The sequence below is a fragment of the Hyposmocoma kahamanoa genome, unplaced genomic scaffold, assembly GCF_003589595.1.
Source record: "Hyposmocoma kahamanoa isolate Upper Pololo Valley unplaced genomic scaffold, ASM358959v1 211, whole genome shotgun sequence".
NCBI classification, from domain to species: Eukaryota; Metazoa; Arthropoda; class Insecta; order Lepidoptera; family Cosmopterigidae; genus Hyposmocoma; species Hyposmocoma kahamanoa.
Window position 1 is genome coordinate 6,308,606 of NW_020653732.1, and position 20,826 is coordinate 6,329,431.

At 37.2% G+C, this 20,826-nt stretch overlaps 1 protein-coding gene across 1 annotated transcript in view; it reads left to right on the forward strand.

The window, feature by feature from the left end:
- LOC113227543 overlaps positions 1-20,826 on the forward strand; it is a 66,693-nt gene that overhangs the window by 7,326 nt on the left and 38,541 nt on the right. Inside the window, exon 2 of the mRNA XM_026460483.1 lies at positions 17,010-17,148. Coding sequence (XP_026316268.1) covers positions 17,069-17,148 — 80 coding nt within the window. The 5' untranslated portion in view covers positions 17,010-17,068. The remainder of the gene's footprint in view (positions 1-17,009; positions 17,149-20,826) is intronic.

Here is a 20,826-nt window from a genome sequence, read left to right on the forward strand (position 1 = left end):
ACACCGGCTTTCATAGGGTCGTCACCTCTGAGGTCCCGAGTTGGATCCCCGGTCGGGTCAGTGTAGAAAAGCTAACTTTTCTATATGGTCTCGGGTCTGGGCGTTTGTGGTACCGTCGTTGTTTCAGATTTCCAACACAAGTGCTTTAGCTACTTACTTTGGGATCAGAGCAAGTTATGTGATGTTGTTTAATATTTATTTATATATATTTATTTCACTTGACTATACATGTAATCAACATATCACGATCACCATGACAACTAATGCCATTATTATTATTATTATCTATTTTAGACTCTCGCCTCTCCCAAGGCCTAAAAGATTAATTTTGAATTTTTAAATGGGAGAGGCGGTATTTCCCGGCACTGGCACAGTCGGCCGTGTTCAGGGACTCATTATTATTATAATTATTATTATTACTATTATTAATACAGGTACATATTTCCCATTTCATTTTTGACATTATATGCATTTAAATTTATACAATAGCATATAATATAACAATTAGAATTAAATTATAAAAATGCGATGAAAAAAATGTAACAAACGTTAGTTAAATTTTACGTTTCATATTATCAACTAAAAAAAGTCATCAATATTTTTAGTAGCATTGTGTAACTAATAAATTAAGCAATTTCATTGTAAATTGTTTACCAATTTAATTCTAAAGGAATCAGCATCCGGTAATTTATTAAATAATAAGATAATACAAACATCGTTCTATTCCAAATTAGGGCGTTGTTTTTTTTAGTACCTGGTGGCAAGCGACACGCCTATCTATAACAGTTGCAGTGCCACTCAGAGCTTTAAATCGCGATCAAGATCTTAGGAGCAATACCACTGCGCCCGTCATCCTGAGACATACGTTGACAATACTTTGATTGAAACTTTCACGATTTTCACACATTATTTGATTTTTAATTCGGGACTTAATCACGTATAACCATTGACTTACAATTATATGGACGTCGGGTCCGCGCTAAAAAGTGTCCGAACTTATGGGGCGCTAAAATCGTATATAGAGCGTCATTCACGCTTTAGTCTTCGTTTGTTCGACTGACAGCGAAGCAAGCAAAATTAGACAGTACTGCGATGACATTAAAATTTAATTTTAATTACCTCGACGTTTCGGACATATTGCAGCATCCATGGTCTCGACGGGACTGAAGAGGCGGGTATCAGCATCTTCTAGCCGTTCCCACGGCCACTTTTTCTAACTAACGCACTTGATCTTCATTTTTTTTAACACTCGACATAGCCCTAGGGAAACTAGGGAAACCCTGTGTCGCGGGTGCCATGGACACACACATAGACAACCACAAATTACACCCAAACTCACGAGAGAAATAAATGTAGGCCATACAAATATTTCTCCCTGCTCGGGAATCGAACCTGGAACCTCTGCGTGGTAGTCCGGCATGGTAACCGTTCGGCCACGGAGGCAGTTTAAATTAAAATTAAAAAAAATATTTATGCACTAGGGTTCTGTGCACTAGGCACCGAATGAAAAATCAAATAATAAGTTGACAAGTCCCATGTGTCTGTAATTTCACCAGCACCCTGACCCTTCCAAACCGGAACGCAATAAGAATGTTCACATTATTGTTTGGCGGCAGAAATAGGTAAGGTGGTACTTCCCTGGACGAACTCTGTCACAAGGAGCTCTACTGCTATGTTCTTTGACGTAGGTAGACATGCTTTGCTTTGTGTGTCCAACTAACCGAACCCGTGTCTCGTATCACCGCTCTTCTCTCTACTCAAACACCATACCCTAGCACTATCTAAAGATCAGATATCAAAGCATTATAGAATGGTGTACGAAACTTATTGTTCTTCTATCTTGAGTATCGTTGGCCTTCATCGTATTGTTCATTATATTTCTTAAATTACCTTTATTGCAGGATTAAGTCATTTGTTTATAATTGTTATTCTTTAATATAGGTTGGTGGTTGCTGGGTTACTGGATTCCTATCTTCAGTTTTTATTCAAATTGACATGTCTAATGTCAGTGCGTGATTTTGAACCAACTTCAAAAAAAAAGGAGGAGGTTATACGTTCGGCTGTATGTATGTATGTTTTGTATATATTTTCCGATTTCTCCGTCAATTGTAGATCAATGTTGAAAAATCTTTTTTGTTTGAAAGGGTGCGCCCTCGTAGTAATCCCGTTGTCACCAAGTCAGCATCTAATGAAGGGATCCAATGAAATTCGAAAAAAGCAAATGCAAAGATAGATAGATCCGAGAATATGTAGCTTCATTTCCTGCGTGTAACAATCGCGAAAACATAAGAACTCGATACCTATATCTTTTACGTTTTTATTTATTCAAAAGTGTACAGTAAAAATAGGTCATACTGGCCCTGAATAATACGGAACTTAGGTTGAATTAATAGTGCATTATTCAATTAAAGAATCTAATTTGTTTCTACAAGGAAACATGAACGGACGGGAACGTTCTTTCAAGCTATTGTTTTGCCAAACACAAGGCTTGCTTAATTTATTATTTTAAGAGCTAGTTTTCAGTTTTTGAGTTATTATAGTGCTATTAGAGAATGTTTATAATTCCTACTGCCTCTGTGGCCGAACGGTTGCCATACTGGTCTGCCACGCAAAGGTTCGTTTCCCGATCTGGGAGAATAAATAATAATAATAAATAGACAACCACACATACATTGCCCTGATCCAGAAGTAAGTAGCTAAAGCCTTTGTGTTATGGAAATCGGAAATAACAACGGTATCACAAACGCGCAGACCCGAGACAATATAGAAAAGTTAGTTTTTCTCTGATCTGGCCGAGGATCGAACCAGAGACCGAACTAGAGATAGCGACACCATGAAAACTGGTGTGCACACCAATAAATAGACCATGGAGGCCGTCAATAGTATTTGTATGTCCTACTGATTTTGATTTATTTCTCTCGTGAGTTTGGTTGTAATTTGTGGTTGTCTATATGTGTCTATGGCACCCACGATACTGGGTTTCCCTAGTGCGGGGCTATGTTGAGTGTGTACGTATATTATATTATTTATTATAATCGCACCTTCAAACAAATCTGTCGTGCAAACGACAAAGCGGCTGCCGTGATCCGATAAATCGTTGCCACCATCTAGTGGGAACAGCTAGATACGACAGTCGTCCAACGATAATTGAAACATCACGTACCGGTTTAGAAGGGTAAGGGTGCTGGTGAAATTACAGGCATATCGGACTTGTCAACTTAAGCCTCAAGGTGACGTGCGGGCGCAGTACAGTGCCCCACTGGTTGGCACTGCAAAAGTGAGTACGTTATTATTATTATTATTAAATATAAAATAAATTCAACAACAAAGATGTGCCTTTTTGTTATATCAAGTGACGGGACGCAGAAGTCGTGCGCTGGGTGGTAAGCGACACGCCTCTCCATTTTCCAACAATTGGAGTGCCACTCAGAAATTTTAATGACAATAATCTGTGAAGGGCTCTGCCACTGCACACGTTACCCTAACCCTTCAAAGCCGAAACGCAGTAATGCTCACATTACTGCTTGGCGGCAGAAATAGGTAAGGTAGCAGTACTTTCCCTGGACCAACTCGTCCACAATGTGCTCTACTGCTACCAAAAATTTTCTTGCTAATGTGAATGTTCTTATCGGATTACTTGTTATCCTTTACAAGATTAATGGATTTAACTTACAAGTTTGACGATGACCACTTATATCATAATATAGAACATGAAATTTTGAATCCAACTATGTAAATAACGTTTTTCGCCAAGACTGTAAGTTACGACCGTTAGTGGTGTAAAGAACGGTTTAGTTAAAGGGTTAACTCATGCAAAAAATGATTGTAACAGCCTCTTCTACTATTCTTATATCATTTAACGTTGAAATAGTAAATTATGTATTAATCCTTAACTATAGTCGTGGAAAAAAATAATGTTTCTATAGTCACGGGTACATTGTCAACTACCTCAGTGGCCGAACGGTTACCATGCTGGACTGCCAGGCAGAGATCCCGGGTTAGATTATATATAATTACGGGCCGGGAGAAATATTTGTATGGCCCATTTATTTCTCTCGTAACTTTGGAAGTAATTTGTGGTTATCTATGTGTGTGCCCATGGCACCCGTAATACATGGTCTCCCTAGAGCGGGGTATGGGTGCGTGTGTTAAAAAAATACATGGAATACTTAGAAACACTTTCGTTTTCTTAAACAAAAAAATTTTGTAAATGTCTCTATCAACATTACGAATTAAGGATGGAACTATTTATTTTAAATTGTTTTTTTTTTTTGTATACCAGTATCATGATGTTATTATTTTTTGTTGCGACTTTTTGTGTCTATATAGAGCCATACGGCATCCCTAAGAAAATTACATAATCTGTGACAAAAAAAACAAAACTTCCGCGTTGGAAGTGTTCGATGTTTAAAAGTAAATTTATTTTTTATTTGTTTAAATGAAAAAAATACGGTTTCCTCGGCCTTGGTACATCCGTTTCAATTGAGACAATTGGTTATGTTAAGAAAATTGTTTCCTTGTGACATTTTTTTAACGTATAGTACAGACAGTACGAGCAAAACGAGAGATACGTCAGTTGCGTTTTTGAGTTCTATAGTCTCTGTCTACCCTCATGGAAGCTGTCTTCCACGTGACATTAGAATTATTATAATTTCTGTTTGAAAATTTGAAGGGTAAGGGTGCTGGTGAAATTATAGGCGTATGGGACTTCTCAATTAGGTATACGTCTCAGGTATACGGAGCAGTGGCAGTATCCCTCAGATCTTTGCGATTTAAAGCTCTGAGTGGCACTGCAACTGTTATGGACAGGCGTGTCTCTTACCACCAGGCGTTCGACTTGTTCGTCCCGGCACAAGGTATCATAAAAAAAAATACATAACATACGTTGCTCTGATCCAAAAGTAAGTAGCTAAAGCACTTGTCTTATGGAAATCGGAAACAACGACGGTACCACAAACACCCAGACCCGAGACATTATAGAAAATTTAGTCTTCTACACTGACCCGGCCGGGGATCGAACCCGGGACTTCAGAAATGGCGACACCATGAAAACCAGTGTGCAAGCCACTCGACCACGGGGGCGATCATAAGGTTATTGTGAAAAAAAAAAATGTTACCAATCTATAGAGTTTGACGACCTTGAAGATTCAACTGTAGACACTAAATAAGGATGTCCCGGGATCGATTCCCTGTAACTCTAATTTAGGAAATGAACTTTTCTAAATTGGTTCTAGTTTATGTGTTCTGGGTACCGCTGCGTTGCTGCGGTACTCATAGCGACACGCCTATCCATAACAGTTGCACTGTATTCAGAGCAATAAATCGCAAAGGGACACTGCCACTGCGCCCGTCACCCTGAGTCATAAGTCGACAAGTCCCATGTGCCTGTCATTTCACCAGCACCCTTACTTATCGAAACCGAATGCTCACTTTACTGCTTGGAGGCAGAAATAGCTATCATCATCGTATCAGCCGGAAGACGTCCACCGCTGAACATAGGCCTCCCCCAAAGATTTCCAGACTAGCCGATCGGACGCTACATGCATCCATCTGTTACCCGCCGCCCTTGACAGGTCATCCGTCTAGTAGGGGGCAGTCCCACTGAACGCCTTCAGGTTCGTAGTCTCCATTCGAGAACCTTTCTGCCCCAACGGCCGTCAGTTGTACGAGCTATGTGCCCTGCCCACTACCACTTCAACTTGCTAATCCTTTGAGCTATATCAGTGACTTTCGTTCTTCTACAAATCTCCTCATTCCTGATTCGATCACGTAAAGATATTTCTTACCTATTGGTAAGGTGGCAGTATTTTTTTTTTTTTTTTTTTTTATTAAAAATGGATGTACTCTTGACCACTACCTAGCCCTAGAGCAAAGATGAGGTCTACGTTGGTACGAGCTCGCCCAGAAGATGCCTATTCAATCGCACCTTGAAAATATTCGGGTTGTATGTACTCGGAAAAATAGACGCAGGCAGGGAATTCCAGTCACGGGCTGTGCGCATTATAAAAGATGACGAAAAGCGCTTAGTACGTCTTAAAGGAATATCAACCAGGTGAGGGTGATATCCCGCCGTTCGTCTAGATGTCCGATGGTAAAAGGGGGCGGATGGAATGAGCTGGTGGAGCTCATGGGCACACTCTCCGAAGTATAATCTGTAAAAAACCGACAGACCCGCGACCTTTCGCCGATGGGCTAAACTATGAAGTTTATATTCGAGCTCATCGTCGCCAATAAGCCTCCTGGCTCTGCGATCAATCGAGTCAAGAGCCTCTAGTTGGTATTTCGCTGAGCCATCCCACAGGTGACTGCAATACTCCATGCAGGACCGGACCTGCGCTTTATATAAGGTTAAAAGCTGTCCAGGCGAGAAGTATCGCTTCACCCTGTTAAGGATACCTAGCTTCTTGGCTGCAGTTTGCGCTTTAGACTCTATAGAAGCGCCAAAGTTGAGGTTTGCGCTTAATGTCATGCCAAGAAGCTCTAGGCGGTCGGTAACTGGGACAGATACACCCCGAAAAGTAGGAGTCAGATCAAATGGACTCCTTAGAGTTTCAGTATTTCTCTGGGCAAACTCTTTCACAAGGAATTCGACTACTTCTACAGCTACTAAAAGATGTAGAGATTACGTGATAACACTATCAAAATATTGTGGCTAAATATTTGCGTCTTAATAAAAGAACATGACCAAATGATTCCCAGAATATGTAAGGTGTAAACTAGTTCTTGTAAAGCACGAGCCACAATGGTCGGATACGTCGGTTTTTGCTACCAAATCCTTTTTTGCGTGAACAATAGAAACGCAGCTTTATCTGTTTGTAATCTGTACTAAGAAAGAATAGCATGGATGTTACTTTACATATCTCCAAATGTCGTGTTTTAGAGTTGGTTTGTTAAATTTAAATAAATCAATAATAAAGGTATGTAACAAACGTACAGAAAATTCACAGGGTCTGCTTCCTCGACCAGTGGCTCAGTTGGTTGAACGGTCGCCCTGGTTTGATATAGACGCAGGTTTGAGTCCTGTCAGATCGAATGAATTTTCCTTTGTGGTTCGACTTTTGTATTAATAATTATAATAAACTAGTGGAGTAATTTCACAAACAAATAAATGAATATCATGGAGTAAAACATAATAATATTCTCTACAATCCGTATTAAATTGAAATATTTAGTAGCAGTGATAACTTCACCACAGTTTTTGTTTTTCTTTGTTAAAGCCTCTAAAATAAAATCCCTTTTTATGTTCCAAAGTAGTAAAAGAGAAACTATGGAATATTTTGCATACATGGGAAATAAAAACCTACGGGAATATAAGGATTTCAAATATTTTAATTATGGTAAATTGAACTAATTATTGCAAATGGTAAATATGAATATATATCTTTTTACAAAGAACCACGTGTAAAAGTTCTTACTCATCGTTATTTTCAGTGGCATTTGCCTTATGAATGAGTTTAATAATTTTAACGAGTTCTAGTGTTAGTCCATATTAAGTCAAAGTCAAAATCAAATCATCATTTATTCCGTAAAATTTTTACACTTGAAAACGTCATTTTTTAAGCTACTGCTCGTTCACTACGCTGACCTCCCTGAGAAGAACGAGCAAGAAACTCTAGGGATTGCTCTTTTCAAATAAACTTAAATGCTATGGAATACACTTTAAATCATAATTGTGTGGAATCTAGACTATTGTTGTCTTTCCATACTTCTTTATCTAAAACATACTCTTCAGTTTTGTAATATAACTTTCCAATTAAAATACTCTTAATGTAAGTTTTAAACTTAGGCAATGATAATCTTAATACATTCTCCGGAATCTTATTGTAAAAACGTGTACAGTTTCCCATAAAAGAATCGTTTACCTTAGTTAAACGAAATCGTGGTACCATGGGTTTGGACTTAGTGAAAACAGCATAACTTGATTTTTAATTTATTTACAAGTCTTCGACGGCCATTAAATTATACCAAAACTATATGTCTTATCCATGCTATACTACCTGCAGTTTCCCATTCACATATAAGCTTATGTCAGACAAAGCCACCGTTCAGTCGGCTACGTTACGCGTGAGCCCTTTGACCTACAAACACACAGAACGATATTAATAATTTGCATAAAATATTTAATTTAAAAAAATCTTTTTGTAACGGAAATATTGGTACATCCTTACTTTTCCTTAATAATGAACACGAAAATTTACGAAAATAGAACATTCTAAAAAATAAAATATCCTATTCCAAATTCAAATCGGCGTTCTTAATTTAAAAATAGAATAACCGTTAAAGATTAAAAATTTCTAACTTTTAGTGAAGTGAACAATATTTTCCGTCAATTGTAAACTTACACTGTAAACAAATTCAAATGTTAACCAAATAGTAGCAATGAGAGCCTAAAGTGTCAACAGTGTCAAAAATGACTTACAGTGATGCATAAAAAGTGTAAGGAAAATGTATCTCAGTGCCTTGTGGGTGTTTCTTTGTGCGAACGCCGTAGTTGCGTCCAGAGTTATACTTGTGGAGAATGCCCCCAGTAAGTATATGTAGTTTACAAGTTTAGTATTTTCTGTACAAGGCGTCTCACGGCAAGCACCTTATCTTTCTACGTTAGTTTTGATTATAGTCACCCTCCTTACCTACCCTTAGGGCATACGAGAAAGACACTATAACCTGTGCGCGCACAGGAATTTACAAGTTCAGGTTCTGACCCCAGATCAGCCAGTGCACAGTTTTCTCACACACCTCTGTCACTTGACTTCATTCGGTTCTTCGAGAGTACAGTACAGTACCCTCCCTGTTTTCCAGATAGGTACCTGAGCTGTAGGCACGCTCACTTCCCGTTGTGCATTGCATAGTAGCTGCCACCGCTAAGCCGTCGACTCTGAGTCCACTACCAAATCTCCTCCTTGGTGGAGGAGCTGTAAGGCACGCTCACTTCCCGACGCCGAAAAACGACGTCTCTCCAGTTCCCGATAACCTAAGCGGCTGGAGGATATCTAGCTTATCCTCTACTAGCTCTCCGGGCTAGTGCCGGAGAAGTCAGTCGCAGTGCCCTGCGACAACGTCCGGACATAGCTTCCAACTTAAAGGGCAAATCACGTGTCCCGCGCGTCGGCTCACTTCAGGCCCTCAACTTGACCGCTACTAAGACGCGCTCACGAGACAGACGCCCCGGACACATGCAACCGGGGCAGACAAACATGTCCGTCTCTGCAGCTAACCACAAACCCCAGCGAGTCCATACCCAAGTCCGGGTCCGCCAGTGACGCCCGCAAAGGCGTATCACTGGCGGAGGGCTTGGCCCGGACGCTCGCTGAACCCTGGACTTGCCGTCGAACACGTAGCCTCTCCGGAAAACCCTCATCAATCTCACGGCAGTGGAACATGAAAATAGTACATTAAATATTGTAAATAGTATATTTTGCTATAAAAAACCCGTGGTAGTTTAATTAATGATTTAACCTATCGTCTCTCAAGCAGACGCCGTGGGTTCGAAACCGAAACCTCTGAGTTACTCGGAATTTATTATTTATATATTTATTTATGTGCGAAATTTAATTTAAAATGTACCATGAGCTTTTTGGCGAAGGAAAACTGTGAGGAAACCTGCATGTCGAAGAAGGTTCACAATTCTCGGAAAACGTGTTGTGTCCCCAACACGCATTAGGCCAGCATGGTGAGCTATGGCCTAAAACCTTGTCTGAGAGGAGACCCGTGTCCGGCAGTGGAAAGTATCGACTCATGCGTAGAACAAAGGCTTAGGAAAGACTGCTTATTCTCAGAACATTCTACATTTCGTTCGTTGTTCTTCGCTGAGGATATCAGATCGACCGGTGTTCGATTTTATTTGTCCGAAACGAAATAAGATAAAAAAATTATGAAAACACCTACAGATAGGCCTTGTTTTAAATAAAGAGGTTATACATATATTTATCATATTTTCGTTGTATAATCACCTCAGACTCTGTTCTTCGGATGAGCCGATGGTACTTACCCACGTACACTTTGCACAGAAAAGAATCACTGATCTCGACGAAAAACTCGTGGATTTGAATAAAAATATCCGTTTTATCGACTGGAACGCTTGCTGTCCATTTCTCGAAAGAAAAAATATAAGAGAATATAATGCTGCCAACTTAAAAAATTAAATGTTTACGATGCGTTCAAATTGATTAAAAATTGAGCTGTTTTGTGTATCTACAGGAGGAGACCTAAAATTTGTGAACGACAATTGCAAAGGTTATAAATCTTTAACAAAAAATATAGATATTTTGCCTTACAGTGGAATGTATTTAATTTTATATGACAGCTAACACAAAACAAAAAGAAAATTAATTTATGCAATTTTTTAAGTTCTTTTTTAACTGTCTTTCAATTTAGTCTACAGGACGAGATATTTTTTGTTTCATATGGTTAAAAGAAATCTAATGATATCACTTAGATGCAAATGGTCCTCAAAAAGTATTACTTTTCATGGTCAAATAATATAATCTAGACAATTGGATATAGACAATATGTTTAAATTCATTGGAAGTAGCCGGAACACTTTTTCTTCCCATTTTGTGTATGACCCTTAAATGGATAGATGATGATGATTAATTTTGTGATGCCGATCGAACTCAGTACTGGTAATAGCGCACTTTTTATTTTAACTTTATTTATTTAATCAGGCTCTCATAACAATGAGTACACTATAACTATGCAGGTATATAGAGTAGACAATATAGTTTTAAACTAAGTATCCCATTACTTAAATGAGGGCGCAGCATGCATTAAAAGAAATACAATAATATTTTGTTGGGCATGACGATACAAAAGTACAATAATTACAAACTTAACTATAAACTTCTCACATCACTTTCTTTATCATAGAAACGGAAGTAATATTTAGATCAATTTCACTCTGATACTCCGTCTACAGTGTTGTTGCTCGTGATAAGAAACAATGTAGCCTCAAATTTGTGCGACATCTTGGCCTATGGAAGAGTCTATTACTACCAGACCTCGGCATTTGTTGTGGGATAATTCTATTTTAGAGAGCAGACCAGGGGCAATCAATAATGCCCGAGACAATTCTTTTGGTGTTTTTTGTTTTGTTTGAAATTTATGTATTTTGCATGTCAAATAAAGCCTACTTTATTTTATTTTTATTTTAAAGGACAATTATGAGTATTAATTTCTTATAAGTAATACAGTATTTTAAACAAAGACGCCCAAGTAAGACACCCATTTATTTTTGGTGCTACATAGAGTGCAACACACAGACCCCATGCACCAGGTGCTTTAAAATGTATAATGTAATGAATTGATTTTCAATAATTTACGCTATTACCGCTTTTTAACAAATAGTGATTAGGGAGAGGTCTTTCTCGCAGGAAACGATCTGCACCATTGAGAATTTAAGGTTCAGGTTCACTTAAAATACTTTAACTGCATCCAAATTTGTTTTCCGACTGTATTACCATCGCTGTCTTGAAATTCAATCGGAATGCAAGCGAAGAAAATATTAAGATATGCGGACACAGATTGTTCCGCGTCAGTTTCATCACCCCTCAGCTCCTCCCTGCTGGAGTCCGTACACAACCACAGGGGCACTTGTGTTCCGTTCCTCGTGCCTACTCTGATCATGATGATATGCAGCTTTCCAAGCTAGCAACCCGTCTGCTATCTTTTTTTTCTTTCTTTTATATCAAGTGACAGGACGGAAGTTGACAAGTCTCATGTGCCTGTAATTACTGTAGCACCCTTACCCTTCAAAACCGGAACACGGTAATGCTGACATTACTGCTTGGCGGCAGAAATAGGTAAGGTGGCAGTAGTTCCCTGGACGAATTCTTTCACAAGGAGCTCTACTGCTACTAAACCTATTTTCAAGATGACTGTGTTTCGTTCTGATAGTCTTGATCGATATAATTTGCAGTCACTCTGTGATTTCCAATAAACTTTATCTGATACCCTAGTATGCATTTCATAGTGTTGGACTTTAAAAAGTACTTTTAACGGAAATTCAAAAACTTATCGACTAATGTCGATCTTTAATTTTTGCAGATATGAGCTTATTATATCAAAAGGGTGCAATTTCTATAAGAGTGTATATGGCGTGTAAGCAATAATTTTAGCACTGTTATACTTTTCATCTGGATCCTGGCAATATGAGTGTGACTTCGAGAAGGAGTGCACTGAGTGGGCACTTCTTCGAATCATAGTGAGAATTATTTTAACAGCGGTATACTTTCTAAGCGATAGGTTAGTTAAATTGTCCACTAAGGTTCTTTATTATATTGCTATTTGTGAGGATTTCTAACAATTGGTCTTCAGTAGTTTGATTTAGTTAAATAAATACGTTTACTTCCTATTAGATAAATAAATACGTTTCCTATGTGCTTAAATCTGTTAAAAATGGAAGTAAATCAATTTGTGATTACGCAAACACTGTGGAGGTACCTTTTTTTATTTATAATACCAAATGACGGGACGGACATGTACAAATCATGCACCTGATAGTAATGCCCCACGCCTGTATATAACAGCTGTAGTGCCACTAAGAGCTTTAAATCGCAAAGATCTGAGGGGCATTGGCACAGCGCCCGTTACCGAGGTATAAGTCCCAGGTATTGTCCAAAATAGCTGCGTTTTAAAACTAATAAAGTAAATAACACAAACGCAACTAGAGACACAGATTTCACCACCAAAACTATACCCGACACGTGTTTCGCCTCTCTACGGGTCGTATTCCAGAACTCTACTTAATGTTCAAGTCAGGATTTGAGTATGATTTCAAGCACTAGTTATCATCAAGTCCTTGCCATTAGAGTCGTATTTCCAGTTCTGAAATACGGCCCTACGAGGCTATGTCAGGAGTGTTGGTTGTACGATACTCGGTCGAATAATTTTATTTTTACATAATCTGTTGTCAAGATGTTAAAATCTCTTGACATACATCTAAAATCCTCTTCGAAAACGTCTAAATCTCCGTTTTTAACGTTACCTAGCTTTTAACTCTATAGTAGTCGAGTAAAACATGCATGTCATTGTTACACTTAAGGTCAAACTCATGGAAATGCAGTCCAGATTTAAACGATTATTGTAATAGTGCAATTTTGTGCATTGTTGACCTACATGATGCAACAGTTTGTGGAAATATAGGTATGTGTAGGTATAAAAAATACAGGTCAAGTTTTGGTGTTTATAAACGAGATTTTTTTACTAAAAATGAAATGAAGTGAAATAAAACTACATTTTCCATTCTCGTGCCAGAGTTTTAGGCCTTTGTCCGTCACTGTGGCCCTATACGGGTTAGGGACTTCCCACGTTGTGAACCTTTCACGCACAAGTTTAATCACGTATTGTCATTCAACGGAAACCTCATGTTTGCATGAATTTCGCACATAAATTCCGAGACATTCAGAGGTGCCAGCCCGGATTCGAATCCAAGGCCTCTGCTTGAGAGACGGTAGGTCAAACCATTAGGCTATCACGGCGTTGCGTCCAGTCAGATCGAATGAATGAATGAAGGGGTTTTTCTTTGTGTTTCTTCGGTCTTTGTATCAATAATACAAGACAATACTGTACAAGCATTCTTTATTGCGCACTGGGGCAAATACATAATAATGCAAAAAAAACTACGGGTCAAACAGGCGGCCTTATGGCTAAATAGCCAATCTCTTCCAGGCAGCCTTTGGGTTACAGTAGAAACTGTAAAAACAAATTAATTGAGGGCGCAACAGAATACGTATTTAATTCACATATTGCACATACACAAACGAAGAAAAGAAAAAGAAAAATACAAAAAAATAATATTTGTATTAATAATGTTAGTATTAATAATAAACAACGTTGTTGGTACGCAGGTCAATCTCTGAGGTCCCGGGTGCGATCCCCAATCGAGTCAATGTAGGAAATCTAATAACGCACACACTCACAGCCCCGCACTAGGGAAACCCTGTCTCGCGAGGCCACAGACACGATTTGTGAATTTTCTGAATTGTAATTCTATATTAAATTAGTGTACTGTTGTTAACGAAGATAGTACAATAAGATAAATAATATACAAAGCCCTCAGAGCGCTAATTTTACGCTCGCACTTGGCGGGGTTTTTTTAACCGATTTACGATTGTAGCGGTACTACCGGATGGACAAGACAAAAAACACGAAAATAACCTTGGTAACCTAGCAAAAGTCGAGATAAAACTAAGGATGATCTAACTCTTTCATAGTAACAAGAAGAAAAAAAAAATAATTGCAGTTTATTCTAAAACAGCATTAGGTCATATTTATTTTAATCTTACTTAAATAAATAAATATTAGACAACATCAAATACGTTGCTCTGATCCCAAAGTAAGTAATTAAAAGCACTTGAGTTATGGAAATAATAATAAATAAATATTTGTATGGCCTACATTTATTTCTCTCGCGAGTTTGGGTGCAATTTGTGGTTGTCTATGTGTGTCCAAGGCACCCGCGACTCAGGGTTACCCTAGTACGGGGCTATGCTGAGCGTGTGTCTTATTATTATGCTAGGTCATTCAATACGATCGCTATCTGCTACCATGGTATGGTATATTAGGCGCCTTTTGTGCAAATGGTGGGCGCAGGTCCTTCTCGTGCCATCTGAGCTCCTCCAGATATCTCAACATTATCCTGGGTCTGTTGAATACTTCGCGGTTCGATCTTTTTTTTTAATAATATCAAATGACGGGATGGACAAGTCGTGCGCCCGATGGTAAGCTACACGCCTGTCCATAACAGTTGCAGTGCCACTCAGCACTCAACACTACGCCTGTGAGCCTGAGACATAAGTTGACAAGTCCCACGTGCCTGTAATTTCACCAGCACCCCTTACCCTTCGAAACCGGAACGCAGTAATGCTCACATTACTGTTTGGCAGCAGAAATAGGTAAAGTGACAGTACTTCCATGGACGAACTCTTTCACAAGAAGCTCTAGTGCTGCTAAACTGCCACTTTAGTAGTCTATGATACTATCTTAATTTGACAAAGAGATATCCACCTTTCATGTGTTATTAAAAGTGTAACAGTAAAGAGATGACGTCACAGTGACGTCGTCATACAGTAATAGAATGTTAGGTATTACTGGTATTACGTACAGGGTCAAGAACACGTCATGGTTTTAAATTCAACTCTATACCGCTTAGGATAAGAACCTAAATTCTGAGTGTCAAGATTGATGTGCTCTACACTTGACTGTACAATACACGACAAAAAAAAATGTGTATGTTTGTTTTTCTCGTCGCCATAACACAGAGAAAGTATTTGAAAAAAGAATACTCTGTACGGGGTACTATAAAAATCGACCTTAAAAATCATTAATCCCCAAGTTCGCCACCCTTAGAGGTGGAATATTATTTTCTATTTAAGTGGGACCATTACTGAGGTACCCTCGTTCCAACAAAAAAAGAATCATCAAAATCGGTTCCAAAAACCATACAGTCGGATTGAGGATCTCCTCCTTGTTTTTGAAGTCGATTAAAAAGGGAAAGAAAGAAAAAAATTATTACCACACAGATGAAAACAAAAAATAAATTAGAAAAAAAGCAGCATAGAAACAGAAATTAAAATATGAGAAAAAATAAAATAAAATCACAACAAAACAAAAATAAGAACAAATTATTTTTAAAATAAAAAACGAATTATAAACGTATTTTGTGAGGTGCTGGCTGGGGTAACAGAAGGGTCACTAATTGAGCATTCGCTGGAAAACGCAGTGCGTTCAGAACACTTATTTTTTGTTAGAAGACATAGTGACGTCACGAAGCATCATTCATCTCGAAGCAATCGTTTATCAGATACAGTTTTTCTTCGATTATTCTTAATATCGTACCGTTGGTATAATAAATCCACGTTCCCCAATGTTTATTAAAATATACTAAATATAATTGAAGCATTGGGTGTAAGAAACGTAAAAGTGAGATTCGAGAAAATTGAAAATAAATTTTTAACATCTTATATCTTTTTAATATTTATAATATGACTCTTATATACTTTATTATTTATTTGTCACATGATTTAGCTAAAAGATTCAGGTGTTATTATTATTTTAAAATAATTAGAAACATTTGAAAATAATTATTTTTCTCGTTATGTTATCCGCACCTTGTTGCACCAAACCGGTAAATTAATGGGGCGTTCGGTATATTATTGTTTTTTACGGAAATAAATTCTGAATCAATATTATTTAAAAATTACATTGAATAAAATTTAAACGTATTTTTAATCATTCGTTGAATTTGCTGGATTGACGTGAATCGACAGTATCATCTTCAACAGGTCTCACTGGCCTCCTAGGTGCTCCATGTTGAGGATAAAGTCGCTCGTTGCAGACATTAAGTTGCCTTATATTATTGTATTGTATGTAATTTTAAATTTTGTATGGATTAATTTTATTTATTTTGTTGTATGTAAACAAATAAATTAAATTTTTAAGACAGTAGCGCCCATGCAGGGTTCAGGTTTGGTTCATAACAACATTTTAACAACTACAAATGTACGATATGATACGCATTAAAGAATTAGAATAACAATTAGAATTTGACGTTTTTTACATTAAAATTAAGTTTTTGTAAACTACAGGTGGTAACGGGTCCGAAATTCAAACGCACATTTATAATCTATGCCACAAGGGCGGAGCGCCACCTTCTAAATGAATGAAAATTACGCCATCTAGAAGGGAGATCGAAATGAATCTTTGTCACAATGTACTAGATAGTGTTTTGCATGTTTTGATGCAATAGCATCAAAACGGACTTTGGGTGCCGAACGCACTTGTTTGTTCCCAATGCTTCAAGTACATTTTAAATAACTTATTTAAAAAAAGTTATTTTATTAAAAAAAATAACGTATTTAATTATAAAATTTTAAGCATGCAAATGTGCAAAATTGTCAACCAAGAAAAATATGAAAAAAATAAAAATAAAAGAAACATTGCTTCGGTTCGACGGAAAAGCGACTTTATTTATATATATTTATTTATTAATTAACACTGGCCTCTTTCAACAGCATGTTTCCGTCGGGTCCTCGCAGGCCAGCGTGCTCTCCGCAGCCATGTAAAAAAAGTGATGCCCTGCGAAAGACTAGAAGATTGCAGGCGAGAATGCGCCGAGGAAAGAAGGTTCCACTGCGAGAGCTTCAACTACAGGTAAAGATAATTTAACATAATTTTACGGTGTTTTTTACCCCATACCTTCCATTTCGTGTTTCGACACAGTCGCATGCATCGTGATCACGGACATTTGAGCAGCTGCGGGTAGAATAGGCAATTCGTAACCTTGATTTAATAAGGCCACATCTGCAAAATGACTACTTTTCTAAACTCTCTCCACCGGATCGCTTATATGACATCGTCATGTAATCTGTCCGAATCGAATGACGTCATTCCTGATGCTGTCCAGCTAGGCTGCAGAGTTCTGCACTCCGAACGAAAATGGGTACAACTAACATTTTAAGAAAATTCAGTTCAGAAGGACCATTCTACCAATTTTTTTTTGTAGAAATAGATAGATAGATAAACACTTTATTCACTGATATAACACAAATACAGATTTAGCATTAAAGATTGATGAGTTACTTTCTTAAACTCGTATCTTACAGAGAGTGATTATACAGGAGATGGCAGAACGCTCGATTTATTTTAAAATTCCTATAAAGGGTGTTAATTTCGATGCATTACTTTAAGAAAAGGTAAAAACCAGTGAATATGAAGGAAATGTGTGGTGGAATCAGCCTGCAAAATTTGTACATACAATCCATGTTTTGCACTTCACTAACTTTGTGGTTTAATATACGAGTTTGAGAAAGTAAGGCGACGATAAAGGATTAGCAACCTTATCGTAGCGTATCTCAATAATTGTTGAATAGGTATTGTGCAAGCTCAAAGGGCACAACTGACATTAATAATTACATTTTTTACTATAAAAAGGCATATTTGACGCATATTATACAACTGAATACAATTCGACTCATCCGAAGAACAGAGTCCTTTGTGATTATATAGCGAAAAGAGAATAGGTACATTACGAGAATAATTTCGTTATTCAAACTAAGGCCCATATCAAGGTGTTTTGAGAATTTATGTACATAAGGTACAGGTCTTTTTAGAAATTTAAAATCATCAACAGTCGATCTAACATCCACAGCGAAGAAAAACGAACGAAATGTAGTATATCCTGAGAACAAGTAGTCTTGCACATAGATCTTTGTTCTACGGATGAGTCGAATTGTGCCTTTTTGTTCTATCCGTGAATCAAATATTAAGTCGTATTATTTAAATTAGTTATGCCCTTTATACGCAGTAATAATATTTTTATACTTTTTTTCTACTGATTTAATAGAGAAAATTAAAGTATGTAAAGGAGGGGGTTTCTTTCTTCCGTTGGATGAGGTTACCAAAACAAGCCAAGTGAAACTCCAAATGGTTCAGAAGATTTTTATTTTCACCTTGTATGTCGCCAATACAATTTCACCCTATATGCGGAAGGTCCGGGCAGTTGTTCCTAAGAAGGGACTCACTCCTGGAAACCGTTATTTATAATATTGCAGCCTCCCTAGCGGTGTAGTAGGTAGTTAGTCGTGAATAGAGTAGATAATTTTTTCGCCATAATATGAAAGAGATATCGGTCTTTTCTCAGGAGAGTGAGCGATTCCGTCAATATTATTGTAAGAACAGTATGCGATACGTGCTGCTTTGTAAGCGAACAGTTTTAAATAAATTGATTTTAATTATACTATTATTTGCAATTTAAATTCAATTTAATTTAATTCTTAATTATTTACTTAAATAATAATAATTTTCCGTCAATAAAATTAAATTTAATAAGAAATGTTACATTACATTACAAATTTATTAATGGGTGTATACCTAAATAAAGAAATATTTATTTTTTATAATACCTGTAAATACTTAATATCAGACGCTTAGAATAATAACGCATAGAAACCTAGTCCGCACACGCTAAGTAAGGGCAAATTGAAGCGCTCCTAATGTGCCTACACGAGCGGACGGGCCTTCAGTGCTCACGGTCAACTTGCACCGCGAACAGATAAAGAATATTAGCTAAAAATGACAAAATGTGCGGTAAATGAGTCTAAAAATACGTCAGACAAACATAAAATAGATACTAACATTACATTCCACAAGGAAGTAAGTAACGCGTTTCAACTTGTATTTTTATATAAATATTCACTAAAATCGAGAATTAACCTACTACTAAAACTAGCCTACATGAATTTGATTTTTGCCTCACTTGTGACAGTTCGTTTGTTATGAAACTATCATTCTATGCGTTATTATTCTAAGATCAGACGTATATTTGAACTATTCTTTTTATGAGAAAAACCTAAATAATGTTTGAACACATTTATCTACGAGTTTAGAATGCAGGATTCTTTGTCTTCTGAAATCGCACCCCCAGGTGTAATAAGACAATATCTGTAAAATACGTACGTTAAGAAAGTATTATCTAACTAATTTTTTATTACTATAGCGAGCTCATTTGCATAATGTCACTTTGCTTCTATAATGTGTCATGTGTGTGTGTGTGTGTACAATGTTATTTAGTTGATTAGTGTTGTCAATACTGTATTTTGATATTGTATTTTTATCAGTGGGGAACTGTTTTTGCTTGTAATGATTTAATATAGTTTCTATTACATTATGATACAAGCTGTTTGTACTGTCTGTCTTGTAGTCTGGAAATTTTTGGGTATATTCAGCAGTGATCTTCCGGCTGATGATGAGAGTTTAAAAAACGGCAATTCTTTACTTAATCGTGTTACTTACTAAGCGACAAGATTTTTTTTAATAATAAATATGTCATGTCATACACTAAATATTGTTTTCGCAACTATTCAAATTTAGATAAGTGCATCACCAATTAAAATACATATAGCCATGTTAACAAATGCGAAACCATAAAGTTCCGAATCATTTTGTAACAAAATGATCAGAATTATTTTGTAACAAAAAGATTCGAAACTTTTTGTTACAATATGTGCAAACATGCGTAAAATCAAACAATAATTCGTACATACATCAACATATCTGCAATACAAACCTAACAAGATATTATATTACGTTAAGCATTAAAGCGGCTCCCACGTCACGTTCACACTATTGTGTGGTTTGGCCTTAATTTGTTTTAAAATGTTTTTAATTGGTGCTATGGCGTTGAAACTTTTTGGGAAAATTATGTGTTTTATGTGTTTTGATACTTGTAAATTGTGCTCGGGTACAAGGCCACCATAAGGTGTCCAAGAGATGCATTCTATTGCATAGCAATTTCAAAATAGCAGTTTGATTGTTGTAGATCTCCTCGTGAAAGAGTTAGTCCAGGGAAATACCGCTACCTTACTTATTTCTGTCACCAATCAGGAATGTGAGTGTTACTGCGTTCTAATTTAGAAGGGTAGTGGTGCTGGGGTTACCTATCAGTAGTCCGAAATGATACTTAACTGCCTCTGTGGCCGAAAGGTTACCATGCCGGACTGCCACGCAGAGGTCCCAGGTTCGATTCCCGGGCCGGGAGAAATATTTGTATGGCCTACATTTATTTCTCTCGTGAGTTTGGGTGTAATTTGTGGTTGTCTATGTGTGTTCATGGCACCCGCGACACAGGGTTTCCCTAGTGCGGGGCTATGTTGAGTGTGTGCGTTATTATTATGTTATTATTATTATTACTTTCCCGAAATAACGTTTGCTCGAATTTTCATAACCTCGAAAGTAATTTTGAGAGGAAAATGTTTTAAACCTAACTTAACCTAACCTAACCGAATCTAATCGTGTCTTTGCGTTAAATATCCAACATACATAGTGTGATCA